The 18,265-nt window shown below is 34.8% G+C and overlaps 1 protein-coding gene across 5 annotated transcripts in view; it reads left to right on the top strand.

Annotated features, from left to right (window-relative positions):
- LOC115874255 (mediator of RNA polymerase II transcription subunit 13) overlaps positions 1-18,265 on the top strand; it is a 166,286-nt gene that overhangs the window by 139,641 nt on the left and 8,380 nt on the right. For 3 of the 5 annotated variants that reach the window (XM_030889352.1, XM_030889355.1, XM_030889354.1), the window contains 8 exons: positions 1,480-1,805; positions 7,007-7,235; positions 7,323-7,525; positions 7,581-7,766; positions 9,828-10,020; positions 10,077-10,315; positions 12,432-12,623; positions 16,682-17,036. In XM_030889352.1, the coding sequence (XP_030745212.1) occupies positions 1,480-1,805; positions 7,007-7,235; positions 7,323-7,525; positions 7,581-7,766; positions 9,828-10,020; positions 10,077-10,315; positions 12,432-12,623; positions 16,682-17,036 (1,923 nt within the window). The remainder of the gene's footprint in view (positions 1-1,479; positions 1,806-7,006; positions 7,236-7,322; positions 7,526-7,580; positions 7,767-9,827; positions 10,021-10,076; positions 10,316-12,431; positions 12,624-16,681; positions 17,037-18,265) is intronic. The other 2 variants (XM_030889356.1, XM_030889353.1) reach the window with 1 other exon arrangement.

Raw genomic sequence — 18,265 nt, 5'->3', positions numbered from 1 at the left:
GAGAGGACAGTAAACACGTTGCCAAACGTATGAAATAAACCGAGAAACTGTGCACAGCGCTAAGAGACATGGAAGAGGATATAGCAGATTTGTCACAGTTGACCGGTTGACCCAATCAATACCTCTGTCAGTACTTAAAGTTCTAGGGAAAGGTGTACGTCATGCGTTCAGCTTCACGATTTAATTACGTCTCGTGATACTTGATTTGTTTATTTATTACCGAGTCGTTGTAATTTTCCCTATAGCTTAATTTTTTTTAAGTGCAAGCACGTAGAAACACTTGCATTTTTGGTAAAAATACGTGGAATTGAGTGGGTGTTCGATAGTGGTCGCGCTATTAGAACTCTGAATTCAAAAATCGATATCTCGAAATCTATTAGAAATAATAGATTGTAGTTTTTCAAGAACTTTGTTAATATTTCTGCTGTATTTTCTTTGTAGACAGTATGTGAAAATCTTTATCAATAAAAAAATTACATGATTGCTGAAAATTGCTATGCTCTAAAAGTAAATGGATGGATTGTTTACAATTTTTGAATGGAAAAAACAACCTTATCGAATTTTTCTTATGTAAACATATTGTAAAATATCCGATTGAAAATACAAAAAGTTTCAATATCTAAAGTGGTTCTAGAGTTATGGCCTAGTTAAAAAGTTGAGTTTTTAAATTATCGCGATTACTGACGTTTTCTCGTAATAAAAAAAATAACAGCCTAACGATATCCTTATAATTCCATTTCAGATTCTCAGAGACATTACAAACCTAATGATTTTATCTAGTTATCTCTTGAAAAAAAAGCCTTTTAAAAATAAGCGGTTTGCGATCGTGATTTTACTATACTTGATAGGGAAAGGCGTATCGGCAACTCCTTTTTCACTCCGACTTAATAAGATCCCTATGCGATTTACTTCCACACATGTAAATGCCGACCCAAAAGTAACAGTTGCCAGCACGGTATAAACCTATCCATAGTTAAAAAATATTAGAAACTTTTTTTAGTGAATTTAGTGACGTCCATCTACTTTTTTTCTTGTCATTGTCTATCGAGTCAAATCTTACCTGAGAAAAAAACAAAGTATAGTCAGTATCCATTAGAGAAGTCTAATAATAATTAGCTCAAAATTAGCTTATAAAACAATAAAAATATGCTTATAAACTTTTCATTTATAACCACAATTTCTTTTGACAGATGATAATCAAAGGCCAAATTATGGAAAATGTTAAAAGTTTGTGTTAACTTTTTCTACTAATTGAAAATTACTGCTACTAATTTTTACGTTCCAAATACTTACATTAAAATTAGAGGAACAAACTTCTACGTTAATTAAAACCAATAATTTATTACACTAATTTCGAGGTTCTGAATGAAGCTTTACATTGAAATAAGAGGTAGAAATTTCTACGCTAATGGAAACCACTAATTAATTTTACTAATTTTGATGTCCCGAATGAATCTTAAGGCTTAATGTTACTTCCAGGTATTGCCGAAGACCCGGGCGAACGAAAGAAGGCCTCACTAGTCAGTTACCTCGCATCTTTGAACAGCATCAAGTCCGAATCGATGGTCGATCGTGAACAGCTCGATTCGTTACCGAACAATCTGCTCGAGCTCGTGCGCGATCAGCTGGTGTTCGTTCCCAGCACCGCGAACGCCCTCTGTCGAGCGGCTAGGTACGTCAGACAGGCTAAAGTGGGATTATATTCGAATTCGGTGCATCTGCTGGAGTACTCGGACAGCAACGAAGTTACTAGTATAGCGTTGGAGCAGAGTAAAAATCTGTTGGATAATTTGGGCATGTGCAAGGTAAGATACATTAAAGTAAATATCAACAACTGTAAACTAAATAGGACTGATTAATCCTATTCAGTTAGATAAAGATATATTTAAAAAAGGTGTGCATCGAGATTCAGGGTACAATTCAGATATTAACAGCAAGTCAAATTCTACATAATCGCTCTTTTAAAAATGCGTCTCATATTATGATGTTATTTATGCGCATTTGACGGGATAAGTAACAGGGGGCGTCACTAGTGAATATTATTCTGAACGTACCCAATACTCTGCCGATATCGTAATTTTACGTTTTATGTAAATTCATTAAATATTGAGATTAATCATGTAGCATTAAGTTAGTATGACTATTAACTGGTACAGTATCAATAGAACTACAGTACCAGTAAGTTAGTTAAGTGCTTTCTGATGGCAGTGTTTGGTACTTGCCAATGTAAATGCATAAGTGACGTGACGACAGGCGCTATTAGTATGAATTTGAAATGTTAGATTTTGATTATTTTTCTTAAATTGAAAAAAAATATAGTAATATACAGGGTGCTCCGCGAAAACCTTCTCTATGCGCCTAACGATCTTTGGACTATTCTAGATTTCTTTTACCTGTCGGTATAAAAGCCGGCGGCAGTGGCCTAGAGGGGGCAGTTATAAATATAACAGTGCAGTTGACGCGCTAAAATTCAAAATAAATTCTTAGTTATAAATCGTTTGTAAATAGTTCTATAAGTCTTTATCGTTATTGTTTTTGTTAATTAGTGTTAAATAAATAGTGTTTAAATAAATTGTGACTTTCTATCCACACGGAACCGACGAAAAACGTAACAATATTCTGCAGATAAAAATATGTAAAAAAGTTCGTGTAAATGTATATCCTAAAATGCTTAGTTCCGGAGATACAGGGTGTAGAAGTTTCATTTTTATTTTCGATTTTTCCAAATAATCTATGAAGTCACGTCAATATTTGGATGAAAATTGGGGTCTAATTGTTTTTTGACATGAGAAATTTGATTTTAATGTCAATATAATTCCTACTTGTAGAGGGCGCCACCTACTTTTTTTTACCTGGTTTGAAGAGTAATAACTTTTCGTCCGTACCTGTATAAAACTACTGAGTAAAAAAATATACATTTACGACCTTTTTTACGTATATTATACACAATATTTACTAATATTATACACAAAAATCACAAATAAAAGAGCCGTTATTTTCATAGTCTGTACATTGTTCATGCCACCATCTGGAACAATTCCCACATTCTATCCAGTCTTCTATTGGTGGATCGTGTGTTTTTCTCCACAAGCAGGACAGAAAATTCTTGTTCGTGTTTTTTTTTCGGAACTTTGGTGTTTATTATTTTCTTTATCTTCATTGTTTCTTTTAGAATTACGTCTCCGAAGACTTTCATTAATGTTTTTCTGGCCATGTTTCTTCGATTTAGTTTTTGATGTTTCTTTGATTAGGTCGGGCAAAAGTATACGCGGATTTTTGCCCCACGAAAAAATAGGTCATTTGCCCCACAGAAGATATGATAGAGTTTCAAATTTCCCGCCAATGGTATGCCATTGGAGTTCATGCCATACAAATATATCGCACAACTCTAAATACAGTGTATCGATTTTAAAACTTCCCATCCTTACTATCTTTCTTGCAGTTAAAAATATGAAAAATCGGAAAGACATGTCAATTTTATTTGTAAGGGGGACACTTTAAATTAATATTTTTAGCCTTTTTCTTTTAACCCCCTATGAGGGGTAGATGTCACCCTTACAATCTTTAATGGGAATGGTAGTCAAGTGGCACATCGTTTTAAAGGACGTTTAATTCTCTTTTCAGTGGTATCCTACTTTGTTGCTTTTTGTTCAGGGGTTTCCGAATAATCGCGTTTCAAACTTGCAGAAACAATTAAACATGCCTGCATTGAGATTATGGTTTTCAGGCTAGTGTTTACACAAAAAATATTGCAGTGGATCTCCTTGTAGTACAAATAATGAGAAGATTAGGTGGAAACATGGACGTAGCCATTATATTTCTCTAGGGGGGACGAAATACTAATAAACAGAAAACATCATAAACATTAGCGTTTCTTTTCTTAAATTCAAATGAGTGGCAACTTCTAATCAGTTATACAGGAGGATTTGTTAACATTCCAGCAGGACGGTGGCTCCACCTTATTATTTTCTTCCGATCCGACAGTGGTTAAACGAGAGATTTCCGGGTATATAGATTGGCAGAAGGGGAGCAATTGAATGGCTTCCAAGATCATTGGATTTAAACATCCTTAGATTTCTTTCTTTGGGGACATCTTAAATCCATTGTTTATAGAACATAACTTACTGATATTGATGATCTTAAAAGGCGAATTACAGCAGAATGCCGATCAATTCCCGGTAAAGTTTTCCGAAATGTTAGGGAGGAGTTTGAAAACACACTTTATTATTGTTAACAGGAAAATCGACAACATTCTGAACAACTTATAAGATAGGGCGTAAGTGGTGTAATGTGATCATTTGTACTATAAGGAGATCCATTGCAATAATTTTTGTGTAAACACTAGACTGAAAACCAAAATTTCAATGCATGCATGTTTAATTGTTACTGCAACTTTGAAAAGTGATTATTCGGAAACCACTCGACAAAAAGCAACAAAGTAGGATACCACTGAAAAGATAATTAAACGCCCTTTAAAACGATGTGCCACTTGACCCCCATTCCCATTTAAGATTGTAGGGGTAACATCTCCCCTTTCTAGGAGGTTAAAAGAAAAAGGCTAAAAATATTAATTTAAAGTGTTCCCCTCACAAATAAAATTGACGTGTCTTTCTGATTTTTCATATTTTTAACTGCAAGAAAGATATTAAAGTGGGAAGTTTTAAAATTGACACACTGTATATATTGTATTAAAAAAAACTTTAAAAATAAGCTGACTGGATGTTAAACTATTTAATACTATTTAATGTAAAAACTACATGCCAACGTTTAAAAACGTAATTTACCTCATGGCAGCGCAGCGGTCTATCTCTTCGCCAGCGTTTGAAAACACACTGATGACTAAAGTCGATTGACGACACGCGTATGTTTAAAGGATGATTCACGGTACACCGTGACGGGCCGGAGCCGTGCGACGGTGAAGGCACGGTCAAACATTGTCAAATTGTTATTTATACTTAGACATTCATGCTAAGCCGAGCACGTCCAAGAAATGTCGGTGTACATTTTTCCTCGGATCCGCTACGTTCCGGCCCCGTTGCGGCAAACATAAATGAGCCGCCGCGGCTAAATACTTCGTTCGTCTACGGGCCTATAGCGACTGTTTTCTAGCAGTGTTGCCGCACCCAACTTTTAGCGCGTACCACATTGTAAACTATCAATGTACCACTTTGGTACAATTTTTTAAAGCACAACAGAATACATCTGCAAATGACTTTAACCGGTTTGGTCGTTGTGAATTTCTTCATAAATTTCTACATAAAAAAACTTCCTAGAGAAAGACACAAATCGAGACAAAAAACATGAAATAGAAATTCAGAAAACCCAATTATAAGTATAGGTTGAAGAAATGTAAGTAATTCTAATACTACACACGATACTTGGAAAACTTAAATTTTATTAAAAAAAACGCAAATATAGAAGCATGTTAGAAACAGCAAATTTTTAAGTTTTTTCTTCGGGTTATTTAATATAGGCAACCCTATGGACATTACAACGTTTATAATACGTCGTTAATTAATGCGGATTGTCTCCGAATGGTATCGGTAAGCGCGTTTAATGCAATATCAACGACGATAATTATTAAATATCTATTCATTTTCGGTGCGTGTGGGAAATAATTATTGTACCGAATCATCCTGGATTTGAAAATGTAGTACCACTGTACCAAATAGAATTAAAAGTATCAAATTTGGTACAAATGTACCACTGCGGCAACACTGGTTTCTAGAATATAATCGGCACGGACATGATCCCCGTTGTCCACTCGGTGTTGCATAATATTGAAGGCCCGGACGTGGCTCGGTGTCTACTTTACGGAACGTGCCCGGCTCGGGGACGGTCCAGTGTACCGTGAATGCTTAAGTGGTGTTGAGAAGTTGTAGTTATTTTTCCCTTAATTTTCAATTAGGACTATTATTGCCCCGTGCGTACTTTTGCCCCATTCTACTCTTTTTACTCAACGTAATTATTTTTTGTCAATAACGACATGTATTGACTATTTCCATTCTAAATATCTTGAGAACGGTTGCTGGTAACGATTTTTATCAAGAGACATTTTCTACTTAAAAAATCACGGAAATGTATATTTTTTCACTCAGTAGTTTTATACAGGTACGGACGAAAAATTATTACTCTTCAAAACAGTTAAAACAAAGGTAGGTGGCGCCCCCTACAAATATGAGTCATATTGACAGCAAAATCAAATTTCTCATGCCAAAAAACTCCCAGACACCAATTCTCATCTAAATATTGACATTACTTCAGAAATTATTAGGAAAAAATCTCGAATTAAAAATGAAACTTCTGCACCCTGTATCTCCGAAACTAAGCATTTTAGGACGTATATTTATAGGAACTTTTTTACTTATTTTTATCTGTAGAATATGCTGCCAAAATTTCCGGAGTACAATTCGGACCACCCTCTCTATGTACTATACAAACTACATTTACATGATACATATACACGTATTTATTAAATCTAAACACAATGTTAAAATATTTCAAATACTAGTGAAGATTATAAAATAATAATTTTCTTTTTTAACTTAGATATTGTTAACATATGGAGATGTAAGTAACGTGTGCAAATTTCAGAGATCATAGAAAGATAAATAACATTTTATGAATAATCTTAAATAAAAAAGCAGTTTATGTTGGAAGTAGTACAACTGAAAATTAGTCGAATTAATGACAATATACTAAAGAGTTTGATAACAACTGAAATTACTTTTTAAGTATATTGTGGTTGATGTTGTACCATTATGTCTTAGATGTTTGATGAAATTTTGTCTAAGTTTATTTTAAACCGTTTTCTTTGAATATTTTGATATATTTCCTTCTATTTGATATTATTGGCAGAAGCAGTGTATCTAAAATATTAAGGAAAGCGTTTTAATGACCCTAAATATTCGACTTCATTCAATATATTCATAAAATCCAATTTTCTATTATCGGTTGAACACTTAAATAACACATATTCTGTTTCAATAAGTTTTTATCTCTACAGATGGAGAACGAAAAGGTATCCAAGTTACAATCGGTGGGAGTACATAGATGGTCTTACCTAAAAGCACCAGGACCTCAGTGTAATCAGGACATTGTGAGAGTGATGAAGTCCTTGCAGCCTTTGCTTCAGGAAACCGTTCAAAGGAGAGGGCAAACAAGACTCTGGGAAGCCCCTTCTGCCGTCAAGGGGCCTCTTACTTGGCGACAATTTCATCGATTAGCTGGTAGAGGTAAGTTATCTGTTGGATCGCTCATTCAAATATAGACCAACGATTTTTACGACCGTATTTTAATGTTTATTTATCAATTTTCTATAGGAACTGATGATAGATGTGAACCTCAACCGATTCCTTCTATAATAGTAGGGCATGACAAAGATTGGCTGTGTTTATCTCCTTATGCTCTTCAGCATTGGGAGAGTTTGCTCTTAGAACCCTACTCCTATACAAGGGACGTGGCTTACATTGTTGTGGCGCCTGATAATGAGGCGATTTTACCAAGAGTTAAGACTTTTTTCAAGGTATGATTTTGTACAACGTAGCATAAACATATTTTTATGGCATTTTATTTTGTAGGAATTGTCAACTGCATATGAAATATGCAAGTTGGGTAGGCACAGTCCTATTACGAAAGTATTAAGGGACGGTATATTAAGAGTGGGTAAAACAGCAAAAATGAAAATTGGAAATGAACCAGTTGAAGATTGGTTTACATTACTTGGGGATGGGGAAACAACTGATATGCTTAAGTTGTATGCACAGGTATGTCAATTATTTACACTAATTTACCTATACCCTACTGGCAAGGTTTGGCTTTGGGTTCAGATTTTCGTATGTAAGAAGAGTAGAATACCTTTATAATGTACTGAACAAAGAAAGATGGGTAAAAACATTACCAAACGTATGAAATAAATCAAGGAACTGTGCACATTGCTAAGAAACGTGGAAGGGGATATGGCAGCTTCGTCGCGGTTGAGAAGAGGCGCGGATTATTTATTATTATTATTATTTTATGCGCCGCATAAAAATCATAAAATTTAAATCCAGTACTTCGAATTTTAGAGAAGGATGTACCTACATCATGTGTTCAACTTCACGATTTAATTACGTTTCATTATGCTTTATTTGTTTATTTATTAACGAATCGTTGTAATTTTCCTTATAGCTTGTAAATTATTAAATTCAAGTTAGAAATTATACGAAAAGCTGGAAATTCTTTAACTAAAAGAAAGAATGAGAGGAAGGTTTGGTATACAATAATACAGGGGTCTCACAGCAACCTAATCTAACTTAGAAATTAAATGACTTTAAAATTTACCACTTTTGGTAAAAATAAGTGGATTTGAGTTGATGCTAGACAATGGTCGCGCTATTCGAATTCTGAATTCAAAAATCGATATCCCGAAATCTATTAGAAATAAGTGATTGTGAAAATTTTTACAAACAAAAAAATTACAAAATTGCTGAAAATTGCCATGTACTAAAAGTTGATGGACGCGTTTGTGCTAGCTGACTAAAATAAGCCTATCCAATTTTTCTCACTTAAACATCTTTTGAAGTTCCGAACTTAACAAAGTAAAAAAAAAGTGTTAATATCTAAAGTGCTTCTTGAGTTATCGCGTGTTAAAGTGTTAAAAAATTGAGTTTTCAAATTAACACGATTATTGACGTTTTTTCATTATAAAAAATTGATATAATTGATAAAATTGACACAATAACGATATTCTTGTAACTCGATCTTAGATGCCCACAAACATATCTAATGATTTTATCTAGTTATCTTTCTGAAAAAAAAAATAGAAATAAGTGTCTTTCGCGTACCTGTATCTCCTATAAATGTGGCGACACCGCTGCATTTTTCTCACTCCTACTTCATAAGATCCCCAAGCTAACAACTACTGTGTGTTCCCCTTTCTTGAGTCATACCGAGTTATAACTCATCATACAGTCTCAGGGCTTTAACAAAAGCCAGTATCTGAGACGCCTCCACAGAGGCCAGCTCTCCATCCTCGACATCAGTTCATGGCACGAACGGTCGTCGTCTCGGCACACTCAGTGATAAGGTGTTCTGGTGTTTCCCCATTTCCCCCACACAATCTGCATTAGCCGTTGTTCAGCTTCAGCTTCAGCCTACTGAGGTGTTCGTTGAGGAAACAGTCCTGTTAGAAACCCCCTAACAATCCGAATATTGTTTTTACTTAAATAAAGGAAAATCTTTGATTTTTCTCGGTCGTAAGTGCTGAGGAACTTTTTCGAGTGTCTTAGACCGTTGGAAGACTCCCATTCCAAGTTACGGATGGAGTCTTCCAGGTTCTTCAGTTCCGCTGCTAGTTGGTTTCCCCTTAGAAAACAGAATGGTTCTGGTCCAGTTAGTGGAGTGTTCGCTCCTCTTCTAGCTAGATCATTTGCTTTTTCACCCAGAGTACAAGGACTTTATTTATTTTGCCTAATTTGTTCAGCTTTTGTAGGCATTCTTTGACCAACTTAAAATTAATGGTTACTGAGTTGATCACGTTTCGAGTCGCGTTTAGTGCTGCTTGTCTATCGGATAATATAGCTATTTCCTGTTTTCGATAGTTCCTATCTAAGATAAATTGCACGCATCTTTTGATAGCGTACATTTCTGCCTGAAGGATACTGGGGTAGGTGCCCATTGATTCAGAGTATTTAGTTTTCGGCCTAAGGGTATTTAGTTTTCGGCCATCCCCCACATGTAAATACCGACCCAACAGCAAGACTTGCCAGCGCGGTATATGATTATCTTATATTCAACTAATGCGCTATTATGTTATAACGGTTGTAATTGTATAATTTTTATCATAGGTTTGCAAACATCACCTAGCGCCACATTTACAACAAGTACCTATGGACAAAACGTTATTAGATCCACCGCCCGAGCCCAATGAAAGACCGGCGCCGAGTCCTATGCCTCCGCCCAGCACGCCAGATCCTAACCTAAATTCGCAGTCATCTTCCACGCCTGAAAAGGCACCATCGACGCCAAAGAGTGACCAAGGTAAGAACGGCATTTTATAATATGGTTCCATACAAATTGTTATATTTAATGGAAAGATTTTGCAGACTCTGACGGAATGAAAGAGAGTCCACCTTTTCCGGGCAGTAACCTTGACACCTCGCACGACGACGATGACAGGGAGGCGCCATCTGTCGTCGTGTATCTGGTTGAACCGTTTACGTTGGGTTCCGATCAACCCGAGTTACAACGACTCGCTGTTCTGGCACTACTGAGATGCTTCCAAAGCGTTCTAGCCGCCGTACCTGAAAATATTAGGAATAATATTAGTGTTCAAGTAAGTACAGCACACAATAGCCAATTTCAAGTGAATAACTGTCGGTTATGGTTGACAAATAGAAAATGTTTTAAACGTCAGTTGTCAACCAATCGCTAGAAAACTGATGTTTAAAGCTTTGTTTATCTGTCAACAGTAACCAACGGTTATTCTCTTAGAATCGGCTGATGTTTAAATTGGTTTATTATACCGGGTGTTTAGTACCAAAAGTGGCTTACCTCTATATTTTTTTTATTTTTTAAGATAAAAACACGAGATTTGATATGTTAGTATATGACCTAAATTAGGACTGATTGACGTATTCAATTAGTTTGGATCTTTTCCTGTTTCACCGAAAATTACTACAACTTTTGATTTTTAAATAGTAGCAGCAGTATGTTTTTGCTTTATTTAGTAGAAAATGACATTCTGAATTGAATAACATATCATAATATCAACTTTTGACTTTTTTGCTTAAAAAATAGTAATTTAAATTTCAATCTAGAGTGCCACGAAAATAAATATAACGACAGTTTGATTCGAAATACCAAGTATTTGGTATTAAATTATTCGTAAAAAAAATGCTTTTTCCTAATATACTAAAGAGCTCCCCTTGTTCCATTTGAAAAAATTGAGTTATGATTAAAATACTATTTGGGTATCTTTTAACCAGCCACGAAAGGACACGAAAAACAATAGACTATCAGACCTATTTTTTCAAAGTTCTAATATTAAAATTAATGGTTTTAACACAGCCGCACTCTAGATTGAAATTTAAATTTAATTTTTCTTTAATTGAAAATGTGAAAACTTGACTATGATATATCATTCTATTGAGGATGCCATTTTCTATCAAAGTGAAAAGGTAACGAGCAAATATATTTAAAGACTATATGGCTAGCCAGGCACAGAAATTGAAGCTAAATTTTTGAAATGAAGCTATACAAAATCCACATTGGTCCTTTTGGTTCAACAGCTTTGAACCTCGCAAGCGTGAAAAATGCTTCACAATTGATTTATTTTCATACTAATCAATACAATTAGTCTTACTGTTCGCGCCTTTACTTATAGATTTAAATTTAATCTCTGAAATATTTAAACAAAAACAAGAAACGGATAGATATATCTATATTTCAAGAATATCTAAAATAACAGGTTGAAATAATGCCATTACGAAACAAAAATAATATATTATATATTAGAGTTTAAAATAGTCAGGTGATAGCCGGTGACAGCGCACAGCGATGAAATAGACAAATCAGATTGTTTTATTTGGGGCGTGCGCATAAAAATCGTGTTGAACCAAAATGATAGACTTATGCAAGATTGATATTTCCATTTCATTTGTTTCGCTTCACTTTCCACTCAAGTGGGCTATTAACCATATATTTTTATACATACCGGTTTGGTCATTTTAGAAGTGTAGTCTTTTGTGTAGGCAGCTTAATTGAAAATCAAATGTACTAAAAAGAGATAAAAGTTGGATTGATACATTTCTTCTATGCGGTATTGCCGGATTTTGCATCAAATGTTCAAACCGCACAAGTAGGCGTTTATGGTTGGAACCTTATTTTTCACAATTAGGTTACTCATTTTACTACAAATGTAATAGATTATATTTAGCTTAGATATATTATCTTCATTTTATTAGTATATATGAAAGTTTTTAAAATAGTTTATTTTTGTTCTACATACATTTTTCTACAAACGTAAAAAACCGGCAACACTGTATGCCGCTTTTGATTTTGTCTCTCTGTCTTTCATCCGGTCAATTATATTATTCTCTGTCTTACACGTTAAAATCCAGACCACGCTTCTAAAATGACCAAATCTGTATATGGTAACGGGGTACCATTTAAACATCAAAAGTTGTAGTCATTTCCGGTGGAACAGGAAGTGACTGAGGCTAATTGAATACGTCAATCAACCCTGATTTATGTCATCTACTAACATGCCAAATTTCGTTTCTTTATCTGAAAAAATAAGAAAGGTATAGGGGGTGAGCTACTTTTGAAAAATATTTGTTATAGTTATTTAATTTGAAAAAGTGCCAATAAAATATACTTATTTTCCTTGGGATATTGTGTTTGATATGCGAATTTAATTAACATTAAATTTATCATTTATTTTCTTTCAGATAATTTCTTTAGAAAGTATAGTGGAATTAAACAAGGCTAGAGACCGAATGAGGCACAGTGATAATATGAGAGCGTTGGCCTTAAATATTTTCTCCCAATGTAGAAGATTGCTGATTCATTCAAACAACGTTAAATCGCTCACTGGCTTTGGTACTGCCGCTACTGCGGATCTGTTTTTGAAGAGTAAAGATGTAAGTAACTAATATTAACCAGAAGTATTTAAGTGCGATTACTAAAAGTTCAGTGTGTCTATTATTAAATATAGTTTGTTTTAGTAGTTATTTGCAGTTAAATTAAAAAAAATAGTTTTCTAGCACTAGTCATCATGGATAGAGTCATCTAATAGGAAAAGTAACATTTTACTCATAAGGTGACCAAAAAAGCAAACATTTTGAAAATTATTGTTAAAGTAACATTTCTAACATTTATAATAAACACCCTGTATAATATTTAATACAATTTTATACAAATTTAAGTAGAGTAAGATATTTTATAAAAGACAAGCAGCATAAATTTATAGAAAATGCAATTGATACAGAAAAATGTTTATATAGTAAACGCCACGAATGTTTGGGAGTGATTCATCGCTTGATAAAGTTAGAATCGACACGCGAGCTATCATTTTTACATTAAAAACGTAAATTTTTACCGCAGACGTAGGTTTTTAAAGGCCCGGTCTAATCATCTGCCTGCGCTCCTCCTACTTATTCTAAAATGTTAGCGTGATTGACAAAGACGATACTATATCGCGTTTCTTTAATTGATTCGTTTTTGTACGCCAGTCCATTGGTGTGCTTGCAGTGCGACCGATGGGGCATTCCATTTTATATTTATAACCAAATATATGTTTTGACAAGACTTTGACAATTAAAACAACAAATTACAACAGATTATATATTGATTATTATATGACTTGAAACAACACGGCACTGGAATTAAATTTTATGTGACCTTGAACAGATTAGTTCACATGGTAGCGATCGATGAATCACTCCCAAACGTTCGTGGCGTTTACTATATGTATATCTTTTGCCCTGCAAATGTCATTTATGACATAAATTTTAAATTGACTCAAAAACATAAAAAAAACCAAAGTAGTTTTCTAAAAAAAATATCTTAGTTTTATTAGTCTCTACATTAATTTGTCTTATATGTTCTTATTAAATAAATTATGTTGAAGATTATGATGTCCAATGTAAGTTAAGGGTTATGGTTTCTTTCTATCCATTACTCCCAAATCATTGGAAAAGCAAAATGTTAGGCGTCAATTTGGTAAATGGCTTTATTTTATGCCAAATATAAATTTGATGGCTATCAACATATTCGTTGTGATATTTTTAATATCTCTTTCTTTTTTTACTTTAGGGCTTGTATTCTTTATTTTATTTATTTTTCTTTTATTGCTTTTAACTTCTAATGACGACAGAAAATATAGTACTTGAATGGTTCAGTGTTATTTTTTTTGTTAGGCAAATTTCAAGTCAATCTAATGTGTGTCCAAAGAGTCAGGGAAGATTTCGACAGAAGACACAGAAAAATGCTGATTTTAATATACTCCCGGCACAAAATTCCGCCACTTAAAAATTTGACTAAGTTTGATGTTTCATAACTTTTTACTTTGTAATCTGATTTTTATGATTATAGTATCAGTGTGAAGATAAATTTATTGGCATTATTTTTTATTATCTTAATGGTTAATATTATTCGGTTAAGTCTTTGAATAAGAAGACTAAGGAAGGAGCATAATGCTATCCATGTATTCATGCATGGTGGGCGGAAAAAGCGCCATAAAAGCACTCTAGGGTGGGGATCCTTGACAGTTCTGTTTGAGGATTCATTTGACACATTTGAATTTGATTTGAAATTTTGTGGATTTGTCAGTCTTTACGGAGCTTATTTTATGTTATTTATTATTTATTCTACTACTGATAGTTGTATAAAGGTAGTAAATCTAGATGGAAATTGTGGCAGAACTTAAATTAACAGTGACACTATCGTAATTTATCGAAAAATACTTTAAAATAGTTGGTTGTGTAGCGTGCGGTAGATCTCGGCAAAAATCGAGTGAAATAATGGAACAACTTTTCGCTAGTAAGTGACTATATAATATACATATGTGTAGTAAACCGATCATTTATGAAATTCACTTAAATTAACTAAATTATATATTTTTTCTTGCATTTTAGCTTTTATTTATTACTTGTCAAAGATTAGATGTCAAAGAATTTAGATACGTTAATTTGACTTACCTGCTTCAGTAGCGTATCGGATGTTTGTGTTAATAAATACTTATTATAACTTATCTATTTTTATTAGAATTATATATTTTTATAACAATTTTAATAACTACCAACATTTATTCACAACGTAACATAAAACAACAAATTATTGAGTCTACCCCACGTCTACCCTACATCATAGTTTTATATTTTTTAAATAAAATTAGAACGACACTGATAAACCGGAATTTAAGTCGGCCATATTTGAGGCCCATCGCGGTGTACCTAAGATTTTTGATATGCTCCTTCCTTAGTCTTCTTATTCAAAGGGTTAAGTGGGTTTATACCGGGGTAAATCAAAACGTTAGAAAAAATACACACCCCGTGGAAAAAATGAGATGGGCATTTTGATAAAAAAACACTTTCCTATAATCTTAGATGTATTCCTAACATTCCAATCTTTGAATTATCCGATTATTTCTATTGTTTTAACATTTTTAAATAAAATATTGATTTTGGAGATTCTTTTATTGACAAAATCAATAATTTTATAATAATTTTAATAGCGTGTATGTCCACCTCTCGCAGCAATAACAGCTCGAGGTCTTCTTCGTATCGAATGAATAAGGGTAGTTATTCTTTTATAACGGAGGAATCTCCGTTCATGCTAGTCATAGCTCTTGTAAAGTTTGTGTTGGAATAGGACGACGATGAACAGCTCTTTTAAGTTCGGATTGAGGTCGGAGATTGGAATGGCCTCCTTGTAGGCCATTCCAATCTTCGTAGTCCAACCTCATCTGGGTACTCGTTAACTACTCGTACTCCTAACTCGTTACCCCGCGCAACGTGGGACCTTGCATTATCATGCATCAGTATAAACTGAACGGAACCACTTCTTAATGGATATCCTCAATATAACGGTGGGTATTGAGAGCTACATTTTCAAAAAAAAAAGATTGTAAAAATATCAGTATTCTATTTAAAAAATAAGTAGCTCATAAAAGCATAGAAATAATAGGATAATTAAAAAAAATTAAATGTTAGGAATACAACTAAGATTACAGGAAAGTGTTTTTTATCCAAAATGCCCGTCCCGTCTTTTCCACAGAACAATGTTTTGAATTTAATGCAAAAAACGAAGTTTTGATTTACCCCTGTATAAATCCACCTAACCGAAATATATAAGCCATTAAAACAATAAAAAATAATGCCAACAAATTTATCTACAAACTAATACCATAATCATAAAAATAGGATTTCAAATTACAATGTTATGAAACATCAAATGTAGTCAAAATTTTAGGGTGGCGGAATTTTGTGCCGGAGAGTATTATATTTTCCTTTTATTGCTTCTGATAATGACAGAAAATATAGTACTTGAATCGTTCCGTATTATTTTTTTTTAGGAAAATTTTAAGATAATCTAAAGTTTGGGTTGGGTACAAAAATACTGATAATATATTTCCCTGTGTATCAAAATGACAACAATGTCACTGTCACGTATTCTCTCAGCCCTGACTACTGAAATTTATCTTCCTGGGGCGCTATTCTGTACAATCGTCGGAATCGGTGAGTTACCGATAGCTATCGGTACGTATTTGCATATAGTAAATATGTGTTAAATGTTGTTGTCATAGTTACCGATCGGCCCTATGACAGATATCGCAAATTTGTACCGACGACTCTCGGTATCTCTACCGTGAGGTTGACAAGGGCACGGTAGAGATACCGATTTTCGTCGGTACAAATTTGCGATATCTGCCATAGGACCGATCGGTAACTATGACAACAATAATCAACACGACGCTCATTGGCTGTACGTACCGATAGCTGTCGGTAACTTACCGATACCGACGATTGTACAGAAGAGCGCCCCTGGAATCCAGTGTATCTCTATAATCTAGATATTTCTATTTTTAAGTGTTTTGATTGACTTGAAGGTGTTACTAGGTTTGGTTGTTGTTTACTACCATGATAAACCCTTCAGAGATACATTAATGATATTATTTCTAAAGTTATTATTTTTCTAGGAAAACAATCGGGCACCTTACAGACTGTTCACACCGCCCTATATACTAGCACCGATGCGGGAAAAAGTCGAATCGGCCGAAGCATTCGGCAAAGGTACGCAGGACCAGGCTTCAGTCCTCTACATTTCCTACTGCCTCTCCGACGATCAAAGCTGGCTATTGGCAGTCTGTACCGACGAAAGAGGAGAGATTTTCGAAACAGTTACCATTAATATAGACATACCAAATAGAAGCAGGCGGAAAAAGGCATCGGCGCGCAGGATCGGATTGGAAAAACTGATGACGTTCATTTTGGGCATTATGTCGCAAAGCGTACGGCCTTGGCGATTGGTGGTTGGAAGGTTGGGGAGAATAGGTAAGAACAAAGACTACAAATAGGATGTAGAATGTTTAGGAGGGGAGTTAATCACCGCGACCTTATAGATCTATCGTGTGTTCCCCATCATATATTCTCAGGGCTTTAACAAAAACCAGTATCTGAGACGGCTTTACAGAGGTTCGTTCACTATCTCTGATGTCAATCGTACCAAAGTTTATGGCACGAATGGTTGTCGTCTCGGCGCACTCAGTGATGAGGTTTTCTAGTGTTTCTCCATTTACCCCCCAGAATCTATGTTCTCCTTTGTTTCTTAGCTTCAATCTGTTGAGGTGTTCATAGAGGAGACGGGGTCCTGTTAGTCCTCCACAGGAGGCCAATTATCCATCCTCAACATGAGCCGTACCAAAGTTCACGGAACGATCGGTCGTTGTCTCGGCGCACTCAGTGATAAGGTGTTCTGGTGTTTCCTCATTTTCCCCACAGTCTGAGGAGACAGTGTCCTATTCCCCGTGACAATCCGAAGATTGTTTTTACTTAAATGAAGGAAAATCTTTGATTTTTCTTGGTCGTAAGTTCTGAGGAACTTTTTCGAGTGTCTTAGACCGTTGGAGGATTCGCATTCCAGGTTACGGATGGAGTCTTCCAGGTTCCGCCTTTAGTTGATTTCTACTTGGAAAACAGAACAGTTCTGGTCCAGTTAGTGGAGTGTTCGCTTCTTTTCTTCTAGCTAGACCATTTGCTTTTTCATTGCCTTCTATTCCTTGGTGGGCCGGCATGGCACCCAGAGTAGGAAGACTTTATTTTCTTTGCCTAATTTGTTCAGCTTCTCTAGGCATTCTTTGACCAACTTCGAATTGATGGTTACTGCGTTGATCGCGTTTAGCGCTGCTTGACTATCGGCTAAGGTGGCTATATCCTGTTTTCGATAGTTCCTATCAAAGATAAATTGTACGCATCTTTCGATAGCGTAGATTTCTGCCTGAAGGATGCTGGGGTGGGTGCCCATTGAACGGAGTATTTAGTTTTCGGCCCAAATACTCCTATCCCTGTCCCTGCTTTGGTTTTGGAATCAGTATACCACGTTATGGTTTGGCCTTTTTCATGCTGAGCAAACGTTCCATTCCTTTTTATTCATTTTCTGAGTGAGGTGTTTTTCAAAGTTGTAGATTCTTGGTATGTCATCCACTGGGAGTTGGAGAACTGATTTTTTTTTGAGGGTGTTCCAAGCCCCTGACCTGAAAATTCTCCCAGTACTTTTTCCGTCA

The sequence above is a fragment of the Sitophilus oryzae genome, unplaced genomic scaffold, assembly GCF_002938485.1.
Source record: "Sitophilus oryzae breed Bouriz unplaced genomic scaffold, Soryzae_2.0 scaffold_125_pilon_pilon, whole genome shotgun sequence".
Lineage (NCBI taxonomy): Eukaryota > Metazoa > Arthropoda > Insecta > Coleoptera > Curculionidae > Sitophilus > Sitophilus oryzae.
The sequence above is the reverse complement of the archived record's forward strand: the minus strand, read 5'-3'. Positions and strand labels throughout refer to the sequence as shown.